Source organism: Ammodytes marinus (genome assembly GCF_949987685.1).
Source record: "Ammodytes marinus genome assembly, chromosome: 14".
NCBI lineage: Eukaryota > Metazoa > Chordata > Actinopteri > Uranoscopiformes > Ammodytidae > Ammodytes > Ammodytes marinus.
The window spans coordinates 12,566,331-12,577,718 of NC_137218.1; the positions used below are offsets into that span (position 1 = coordinate 12,566,331).

The 11,388-nt window shown below is 41.2% G+C and overlaps 1 protein-coding gene across 3 annotated transcripts in view; it reads left to right on the forward strand.

Annotated features, from left to right (window-relative positions):
- LOC307261087 (transcription factor COE1) overlaps positions 1-6,824 on the forward strand; it is a 79,601-nt gene extending 72,777 nt beyond the window's left edge. For 2 of the 3 annotated variants that reach the window (XM_080041529.1, XM_080041530.1), the window contains exons 15-16: positions 1,157-1,354; positions 3,584-3,624. In XM_080041529.1, coding sequence (XP_079897655.1) covers positions 1,157-1,354; positions 3,584-3,615 — 230 coding nt within the window. In that variant the 3' untranslated portion in view covers positions 3,616-3,624. Of the gene's footprint in view, positions 1-1,156; positions 1,355-2,041; positions 2,111-3,583 lie in introns of all 3 variants that reach the window. The other variant, XM_080041528.1, reaches the window with a different exon arrangement.
- Positions 6,825-11,388: the final 4,564 nt, after the last annotated feature.

The window sequence follows — 11,388 nt, forward strand, 5'->3', positions numbered from 1 at the left end:
AAGTGAAAGTCTCAGATGTGCCGTAGGGAGATTCCCCCATGGGACTGTCTGTCTCTGTGTCTCTTCAAAAACAATCACCAACTCACAGCTCCATTTGTGCTCCATCCTCCCACTCCATCTCCTCCCTTCCTTCCCTGGCGGCCCCTTCATCTGACAGCCACACCTCTTTCCTCTCTCTTGCTTAATTGCATCCCTTTTCCATTTATCAGTAAGCAAGAGAGGGAATGAGGGGAGGCAGGATTCAGAGAAATGTGAGATTTTTTTTTTCTTCTTTTTGACGAAATACTTCTTGCGGAAAATGAACGCTTGACTACAGCAAGAGTGCACCAGGTGGAACCTTGATGCCTCACCTCTCATGAAGTACATTTCAAGCCACATTTATAAAATACACAGCACAGCCATACGTGTGTGGACGCATGAACCTTACACCCATGTGTGAATTTTACATTTTAAAATGTCATCCTTAAACAGTGGGCATCAGAGCCTCCACTCTCCATCAAAGACTTTGAACAACATTTAGTAATCTGTTTTTTTGTTCATGTTAGTACCCTAAACAGCCTTCCCAAACTGTTGTTACAGAGAAGTAAACTGTCATATCTCTGTGTGTGGTAACATTGAGATATCCCTTCAACAGGACTAAAGGGCCATGGTCCAACCCTTGAAAACAGCCTCAGACTAAACAACACAAAAAGATGTGGACAGTTCAGTCTCTATGCTTTTCGCTATTTTGTATATTTTTAGAGCACCACTTTTTGTCCCATACCAAAAGCTAATGTCAAATGTCCTTAAAGATGCTACGAGGGACTTTTTTAATATTTCTGAAACAGTTTCATTTTTCCTCTGATGTACATAAATGACATGTAACAGCAGTGCAAAAAATACTATTTTTACATAGTTTTTCTTAATGCCTTTGTCATGGGTAAGCTCACCCAGGAACAACAGCTGGCGTAGTCAAAACAATACCGCTTTTGTCCGAAAGGGGGTGCAAGAATTAACAAAAACTGAAAGTTCCTCGGAGCACCTTTAACATAACATTAAAAAAAACGTGTTTAACGTTTTATCATGGGATGGAGAGAATTTAATGTTGAAAGTAAATCAAGTAACCATTTCCTCTCTTGTTCTCTCTTTTCTCTCCTTAATCTTCTCATCTTTCCAGTTGTCCCATCCAGTCCCACTATGGGTTCCTCCACCTCTCTGCCCTCTAACTGCTCGTCCTCCTCTGGCATCTTCTCCTTCTCTCCGGCCAACATGGTGTCTGCTGCAGTCAAGCAGAAGTCTGCTTTCGCTCCGGTGGTCCGGCCCTCCTCCTCCCCTCCGCCCTCCTGTACCAGCGCCAACGGCAACGGTCTACAAGGTAATTTACCATGACAGTAGCCAGTCAGTCAGAGCCTATACTTAAAGCCTACACTACCACAGGAAGCTTCTCTGGTTCCATCTCTGCAAAACTATTCTGTCACTAGAGTCCCTGTCAGGATTCAAGTCCCTCGCTCGTTCCTTTAACAGTGTAGATTTGTTTTACGTCGGACCAAACTGAAGTATATCTCAATATAGCTGTAAACGTATTGATCTTGATATTTTGTTTAGGTATTGATGGTCCCTAGAAAGGGAATCCTAATGACTTTAATGATCCAATGACTCTTCCTGTAGCGACACAACCAAGTTCACGTGTTTTTTTTTTTTTTTGTGAAACAGCTATTAAATAGATTGACATCAAATTTCAAACGTCGCTAAGTCGTCATACATACACAAAATCCAAATGAATGTTGTCTGTTATATCTTAAATAAAGCCAGTGTTGATTGTGGTAACATTGGTTTTACTGCTACGCCTTTTGGATTAACTTTTTTTTCATTCTCTCTCCTCTCTCCTCTCTCCTGTCTTTTCTCTTGACCTTTAACCCTTCCTCCTTTGACCCCTCTGATCTGTCACCCTTCCTTTGTAATTTCTCTGTTATTTCACCTCTCTCTCTCTCTCTCTCTCTCTCTCTCTCTCTCTCTCTCTCTCTCTCTCTCTTCTGCCTGTGTCTCTGCTTCTCTCTACCAGATCAAACATTTGTGGACTCTAGCAAGTACTCAACAGTCAATTCTCTACAAGGGCTGGCCTTCTCCTGAAGTATGTTCCTCAGCTGTCTCTTTGTTGACGCATTGCATTTGAAACTTTCTGTAACCTGCATCATTTCAATGATGTAATCATCATCTTTCAGGTTTCACATCTTTTAACTCTTTGACTTTTCAGTACGACCTTACACTCACCTGTCTTTCACATAATGTCGTCATTCTCTCTTTCTCATCACCTCTCCATCCTCCTCTTCCTTCCACATCTCATCCCACTACACAGGTCTATAGCCATTCATTCCGTTGCCTGGTAACTCCCCACTGTCTCCCTATTGGATGGGTGAAAAAAGACAGGAAGTTGGATATTTAAAGTCATTTGGCGCACATATTTTATTTCTAAACAACATCACTCTGACTTTTGTGTGTGTGTGTGTGTGTGTGTGTGTGTGTGTGTGTGTGTGTGTGTGTGTGTGTGTGTGTGTGTGTGTGTGTGTGTGTGTGTGTGTGTGTGTGTGTGTGTGTGTGTGTGTGTGTGTGTGTGTGGGTAGTTCAAGCTTAACTTTCAAAGCACAGCTGAAATAAACACACCCCAGTTATAGCTATTCAACACATACAAACAAACACAAACACTTGCTTCTGACACACACACACTCGGTGATCACACACTGGCATTCCCTTTACTACGAAGCGATCAGCAATGACAAGCTGTTCAACTCTCTTGACAGTTTATACAGGCAGTATAACGTTCCTGTCATGTGTGTGTGTGTGTGTGTGTGTGTGTGTGTGTGTGTGTGTGTGTGTGTGTGTGTGTGTGTGTGTGTGTGTGTGTGTGTGTGTGTGTGTGCGTGTGTGTGTGTGCCTCTGCGTGTGTGTGTGCGTGTGTGTGATAGAGAGGAAAAGTAGGTCGTAAATATGATTACTTTTTCTTGAAGGTTTTCAATAATTATGTGATATTAAATCCTTATATTATAATGTTTCCAGTCTGTTTGCTTGTGTATGTGTGTGTGCGTCACTTGGGGTTGGGCTCTGCCTCTCACATGTTGACACCCATCCCTTGGGTTTAAATACAACACACGCCATGATGCAATCTGTCACGCACATACACACAAACATACAGTCAAATACACCAATTGTTCCAGCGCTGAATTAAATGTGTGTGTGTGTGTGTGTGTGTGTGTGTGTGTGTGTGTGTGTGTGTGTGTGTGTGTGTGTGTGTGTGTGTGTGTGTGTGTGTGTGTGTGTGTGTGTGTGTGTGTGTGTGTGTGTGTGTGTGTGTGTGTGTATGTTTGTGTGTGTGTGTTTGTGTGAGAGCAGTAATACTAAGAGCCAACTTAGATGTTGTGTCCCTGTTCGAATTTACTGATTTATTCCTCTATTGATGTCTTAAATGTCGCTGTACACAGCTGCACAGATGGGAAAACATATTGATGTATTTATAAGGGAATGTTTTTATGACCATGGAAATATTTGGCTATGTTTTTAAAAGTTCTCTTCTTCTCTCCCTCTGTCTCTTTTTGTTTCCACCAAACAGCAATCCTGGGAATGATCGTCCCACCCATGTAAAGGTGTGAGTGTATGACTGTTTGTGTGTGTGTGTGTGTGTGTGTGTGTGTGTGTGTGTGTGTGTGTGTGTGTGTGTGTGTGTGTGTGTGTGTGTGTGTGTGTGTGTGTGTGTGTGTGTGTGTGTGTGTGTGTGTGTGTGTGTGTGTGTGTGTGTTTGTGTGTGTGTGTGTGTGCCAGATGAATCAAGCACACTCACGCCGATCCTGGTGGAGGATTTCGGTGCGATTCAGACTCCGGTCGGGGATGGAAGCAGCTGTCCCGATCTGAAGGAACAAAACCCAACTCAGGCCCTTTCTAACACGAAAACAAAAACAACTGCAGACAAGAAAAAACAACAGACGGAAAACCAACAAAAACAAAGACTGTTTGCAGAGGAAATAAGTTGTTTAGACTTTGTACACCTTGATGCTTTTATAGGAGAACGGCCACGCCTACATTATGACTCACCACGGACAAAGGAAGTGTATTTATTTTGGAGAGGATCCACTTTTTCCCCTCGAGTGACTGTTTCTATTTCTTTTTTTCTTTTTTTGTGCAACAGTTAACGTGATAATCATCTTCTAACTGTATCTCACAAGAGGGATTTTCTATTTATGAAGTGTGGCCATTAATGAAGGAATATAATGTGAAGAGTACCTGACTATGATGTCATCGATGATGAAGATGGTGGTGATGAAGGAGAGACTGCAGGATTCACACAGGGTCAAATCCAGCAGACATAGACAAGCCAAACCATACAAACACACACTCACACACTCTCACTTCTCTTTGCCAAATCCACACCTTCGTCACTATTTCTGCACAAACACTTGTCTTCCACTGCATTTAATCCATCGGCTGAAAGATACTGACGTGGTCTGCCCACGAAAGATGATGATTTTTTTCTTTTTTTTTAAGAAATCCCATTCATTCTCTCAACGACAAAGCTGCAAAGAGAGAGCACATTTGGTCATTTACCAAACTCAGAAATTAAGCTGTGCCAGTTCGACATTTGAAGATGTAATTGTAAAAGGCCATGAATAAGTGGAGACCTTACTCCAAACAGGAGTGTGTGATCACTGGGTGCCACTGTTGAGGATTTGACCCCTTAACTCTGCCTGTCTCCGAGTCTGTCCATCTACCCTGTCGCCACATGTCCTGTTTTAAAGTCAGGCCACAGCAACCTCTATTGTGAGGGTTCAAAGAGTGCTGCCATATTGATTTTGCTGTGTGAGAAATTTCTGTCTTGATACACACATCCTTATTTCTTTTTTTTTTATTTTGGTTTGCTGTGCTGTTAATATATTTACTGTGATCAGCCGGCCAATCAGATTGTGTTATTTCTTATTTTCTTTTTTGCCTACCCGCTTACTGATTGAAAATGTGTGTGAGAAAATGATCAAATGGTGTGTGTCTTAAATGCTGTGCCGCATAGATCGTCAAGTCATTCAATCTTCAACTGAGTCTTAAATCTCACTTTTTCAAAACATCCCCAACTAAGACATTTACCTTCAAATTAGTTTATTTCTTCTTTTTTACAGTGCAACTGTACTTAAAGGCCTACTTCACCGGTTGGAATATGAAGGTGTATTGAACTCGGAGATCCTATGAAGTATAAATGTGCAAAAAAAAATTTAATCGGATCATCCTAGCCTGAGAAAAGGCAGAAAGAGTGTTTTATGGTCTCACTGTCTAACCCTACATTTCTCTTTCTGTGACATCACAGAAAGAGAAATGTTTGCACTAGTTTTAAGTGATATAGATACAAATAAGAATTTCCAAAACAGCAGCACAGGACAATGATCCAGTCTTAAAGGCCCAGTGTGCAAAATAATAATAAGAGACGCTGATGGTTTGTTGTGATAGTCACTGCTCCCTCAGCCCCACTGTGTGTGCTTCAACAGTCTTAATTCACTGATGAGTATAATGTTCATTTTGCCAAAGCTTTTTATTTGAGACATTAATGCCTCTAACAGTCTTAAGCCACAGTTCTGCTTTGTGTCTCTTCATGTCACAAACTGTGTAAGAAGGCCATACTTTGAGTTCAATTCATTTCAGCTGGCAGTGCTCACAAAAATACTTCTCTGTCAATTGGTTGTCATTAATGCTCTATAAAAAAGAGAAGAAATGGATAAACATCCTTACATTTTTTTTAAACTAAAAGAGAATAAGCCTGAAGTGAGTACAGCCTCAGCAACTGAGGGTTTGTCATTAAAGCAGAAATTGGAAGTTGAGATGTTCCTAAGTTCGCTTTGAATGTTATTATGACGTCTTGGTTGTTTTTGTATCATACTGTAGTGTCTGTTTATCAAAAGCCATACTTCCACTGCTAGTTTCAATCAAACTAAATTAAGCCATGTTTTTTTATCACTTGCAAGTGAAGTAAGCAGACAGACATTCTGTCATTTTGTCACGATGTTGTTCGTATCATTATTGTTAATGTTTGCATAGTTTTATTGCATTATCTAGGGGTATAGTCCATGATTACGTCGTTATGATTATCTGCGTTTTGTCTTCCATGTGATGGATTTTAAAGATGGAGTGATGAAGGCTGAGAGAGATAAAAGTCTCCTATTTCTCCTGCGGCCACTTTTTTCTGCCCTCTCTCTCTTTCTCTCTCTCTCGCTCTTTCTCTCTCTCACACTTTCTCTCTCATTTGTCTCCCCCCTTCCAACTTGTTTTGATTTTGCTTTTAATAGTCTGTATGTTTGGCCTCTTTTTTTCTCCTTCCCCTCACTTTTCCTTTATTTAAATTTTTTTTAAATGAGCCACCTATTTATTTTATCTAAAAAAAATGGGTCTGGAGACCACTGATCTGTTTGTGTCTACATGTGAGAGTGCCTGTGTGCGTGCATGTGCGTGTGTGCGTGCGTGTGTTTCTGAGTGTGTCATCGTTTTTCCTCCGAAAGAAAAATGTGATGTTTAAAAAGCTGAGGGATGTTCTTTTTTCTATATAGTGCATACTGTATATAAATACCTGTACAGGAAGTAAGGAGTAAACAGAGGGTATGGTTTTAAAGAAGTATGATCCCAAAGCACTCGTCCAACGGCAGAAAAACAAAAAGCATTTATCACGGCTTGTCTGCGTTAAGGCTAACAGTGGTGGTCATCATTCATGCACACATAATCAGCAGTATCAGTGTGGAGGGGGAAGAGTACAGAGGAATCTACTGTAAAGATGATAATCTTATCTTTTTTAATTGTTTTAAACTTTGAAGTGTAAAAATAACTTTTTGACTCTCACTATATTTAATTAAAAGTTCTTTCTTCTCTGTGAAAAGGTGTCGGTGTTTGTCTTTTTTTCCAGTCATCGCAGTCGCTCACACTGCAATATGTTGCATTTTGGGTAAAGGGTTCAATTGAGGGGAATTGAGATGCACCAATGCAGTCAAACCAAAATAAATGTGCAACTCATATGTGGTCTCTGCTCTCTGTCATTGATTGAGACCTTGGACTTGTATTGTCACACTTGGATCTTAGAAAGCCAAAGACACCTCTCAAATGTTTGGCTTTTGATTTTTATTATTAATATTGAGTGTGAGAGAGTTGAAGATGGTTTGACTTTGAGGCAATAGAAAGTGACTGCCTATGTGTCATTCAATGTGTGTCACCGAACAGCATTGAATTCATGCTCTGCAACTTTGAGTTTGGAAAAAAAAATTGAACTGGAAGATTATGTGATTTTTGTACCTGCACGCAGAATCGTGTTGTACCACACTATATCAGCCCAATAATTGTCTTGTCTTGACCTGACAGACTTGAGGCGTTCAAGGACAAAAGATGTACGTCGGTTTTGATGATTTCTCAATTTATCTTTAGTGATGTTTTCATAGTGGATGACCAATATAAAAAGCATGTTAGATGTTTTTTTGGCGTCTGTAGCCGGGTTTGACAGGAGTGACTTTGACCCAGCCAAGCACAGAGAGCATTCTTCTGTGCATAACTCTGTTTCCTGTATTTCATTACAGTGAAACTATAAACCTCCTCGGGGTCAGGAGCGCTAAAGCAAATGAATCACACCTGTGGTGGTGCGACGTCAGCTAGATTCTGCACAGGAACTGTATAGGCTTTGTCCCAAAAAATCTCACCATTTATTATGGTGCACCACATTCCAACTTTATTTGAGTGTGTGAACGTGAATGAATGAAGTGGAAGGAAAAAAAGAACAGAGCACACTTTCAGCGCTGTGCGTTGATGAATGGTTGATTCTCCATTCATAAAAAAGTGTGATTACATGTGTGCAAACATTTGCTGTTAAACAATGAAATCAGTCTCTGTGTCAGTCTTGTGTGTTTTGAGAGATATTATTGGAGCGAGACCAACGTGAAGTCACCCATGACTTTCAGCAGAGCCATGGTAAGAATGTATGGCTCTTTAATATCTTAATCTGATACAGTGACCACTCCTACAGGCAAACATATCTCTTGGTTGACGTGTTGGGTGTTGAGCTAAATGTTCACTCTGATTACTGATTGTCTCAAGCAAGTCTCAACTGATGATTTACAGTACAAAGGGGTTTTCTGACATCAAATGCAATTCATGTAAAGACAGATGCTTTGCTAAATGGTTGCAATGTTTGTGTTTCACTGACAATATTTTTTCGGCCGTATGATATAAAATATGCAACACACAATGAATTTGAATAAATTAAAACACATAGAGCCACTGACGAGCAAAGTAACATCTGTTTTCTAAATGTCAGTCACACTGGTTTGTCCTGAAAGGTGAAAGCTTCACACTACAACTCCTTCATTGTTTCATTAAAACTATTCCCCCTTTTGAATTGCCTTTACATACACCAGAGATACGTGCAGGTCAAAGTGCTTTACAGCTGACTCCTGCCAGAACTGAAAGTAAAACTTTTAGTAAAACTAAAAATGAATTAACTGCAAATCCCTGAGTTGGATTCTCAAAAAAGACAGATTCATAGAGTTAAAGATGTGATGGATGGTGGAGAAAAATTTAAATTGTGAAATAATTGTGTGGTGATGATGGATCACACTGAACTCCTTTACGCTGTATTCCAGTAAAGTCATCCAGCCAGAGAGGTCCTTCTGGGTCAAACTGTTACTCAACATGTTGTAAAAACTGACAGAGCAGGGCTTTCACACAGTGGGTATAGTTGTTACATTAAAAAAAAATCAAGCTGTTTCTGTATCCAGCAGCTCTGATGTTGAGCAAGGCTACCAGCACTGCCAATGATGTGGTCACACTCTGTGTGTGTGTGTGTGTGTGTGTGTGTGTGTGTGTGTGTGTGTGTGTGTGTGTGTGTGTGTGTGTGTGTGTGTGTGTGTGTGTGTGTGTGTGTGTGTGTGTGTGTGTGTGTGTGTGTGTGTGTTCATAAACAATACAAATTCTCCAGTGAGACCCGTTTCTGTAATGAGACAGATGGGCTCTGCCTGGAGTTAGCTACGTATATCAGCACAACCACAGGCAGTGTGTGTGTGTGTGTGTGTGTGTGTGTGTGTGTGTGTGTGTGTGTGTGTGTGTGTGTGTGTGTGTGTGTGTGTGTGTGTGTGTGTGTGTGTGTGTGTGTGTCTGTGTGTGTGTGTGTGTCTGTGTGTCTGTGTGTGAGAGAGGTGCCACTCTCTAATTCCTAGCCTGCAGGCTTAATCAAAGAGGAGCCACAGATGTCTTATTGACACCAATTAGTTTCTGTCTCATGGCACACACAGACACACACACACACACACACACACACACACACACACACATTAATACACGTCCGCATTTTTATTTCATAGAGTTGATGGGAGTTGAATTTAACATTATTTATGGCTTCGTTTTGATGACTCGAGGAATGTAGCCGATTTGTCTGAGCGCTAACTGCACACATTCACAATTCACAAAAACATATCAGTTCAATAGCTCATTGCTGCTGCTGCTGCTGCTGCTGCTGCTGCTGCTGCTGTGTGTGTGTGTGTGTGTGTGTGTGTGTGTGTGTGTGTGTGTGTGTGTGTGTGTGTGTGTGTGTGTGTGTATGTGTGTGTGTGTGTGTGTCTGTGTGTGTGTGTGTGTGTGTGTGTGTGTGTGTGTGTGTGTGTGTGTGTGTGTGTGTGTGTGTGTGTGTGTGTGTGTGATAATACCAATCCTGACAAGACAGGACTGAAGACATCCATTAGCTAATGGATCTCTCCTCTCTCGTTTTTTTTCTCTCCTCTTCTTTTATCCCTCTCATCCTCCCTCCATCACCACATCACACTCCTGCTGCACTTAACCCCATCATAAAGAAAACACACACACACACACACACATACACACACACACATACACACACACACACACACACACACACACACACACACACACACACACACACAGACAGACACATTACCTACCCCTCTTCCTTCCTCCTTCAGTTGGGTTCAAAACCTTTATTTACACAGGCTACATGCTGACAGCGAGCCATCTTCTAAGGTTTGGCTTTGCGCACAGAACAGTTTCAAAATCAAGTATGTGACCATTTAATTCATTTTACTGCAACACAGGACAGTGAAACTTAGACAGAGCAGAGTTGCCCTCAAATGATGGTGAAACTGCCTTAAATGCTTACGGTGACAACATACTTTCAAAGTGGAGTGCTGCTGTTGAAAGATGTGTGCACTTACAAGTTTGCTTGTCATTTTCACGTCTCTGAAATTACAGTAAGTAAATTATGATTAACTATGTTTCCCTCCGCACTTGTAAAATTAAACATGTACTACATGATTCAGTGCCCTCATTAATTGACACAAAATAAATAATTAATCGTCTGACATTAACCCCCGCAGGTTCTTTAATGCTGGAGTGTACACACTTTCCAACGTTATCGGGAGTAATTACAAGGTGGCACGAGACCAGCAAGCCAACTTAGCAGGGGATGAATAAACCTGATATACTGTATGATAGACTAAAATATCAGTGTTAGCCAGCTAGCTAAAAAAGCTAACCTCCTGTTGGTAAGCCGCTTACCTGTCGAACAGAAAACAAGCCAACTCTGCGTTAAAGCATGGCCACGCAGCACGCCAAAACTATTGCTGTAGATTGGAAGGCAACTGTGGCGCTCTGCGGCAAAGCTGGTGTGAATGGTCATAACTGTTAACAGGGAGCCCAATAGGAAACTGAATGATATGTGTGGCACTTCAGTGTTACAAATTACTGTAATACATTACTGTAAGCTACAGAGAGAGCTTGTGATACTATGTACATTTGAGAAATAGTTTAGAAGGACTTTATTTTGCGGTCTCACACAAGTTCTGAATGGTTGAGTATGAAGATCAATTTACTAGAAGGTGAAGATAAAAGGATGCAAAGGAGGTTCAAAATGAGTAGGAGTTGAATATGGAAGAGAAGGAGGGTGACATGATGATGTTGTGTGCAAGGTTGAGTGGTAATGGAGTCTTCTCTCCATAGAAAGGTGATGTTACTGTGTGATTTAACAATCAGAAGTTAAAGAACAATGGAAATTGTGCATGTGCGTATGTGCGTGCTTCTGTGTATGTGTGTGTGTGTGTGTGTGTGTGTGTGTGTGTGTGTGTGTGTGTGTGTGTGTGTGTGTGTGTGTGTGTGTGTATGTGTGTGTGGGTGTGTGCGTGCGTGCGTGCGTGCGTGTTTGTGTGTGTGTGTGTGTGTGTGTGTGTGTGTGTGTGTGTGTGTGTGTGTGTTCAAGGTTTGGCCTCTGCATTTGAATGAGGAGTGCTAAAGCTAAGTACAGGGGATGACACCCCTTCACTGCTGCCACTCAAAACCACTTGTGAACACACACTCTCACACATACTGAAACGCACTCACACACACACTCATACCCACTCACTT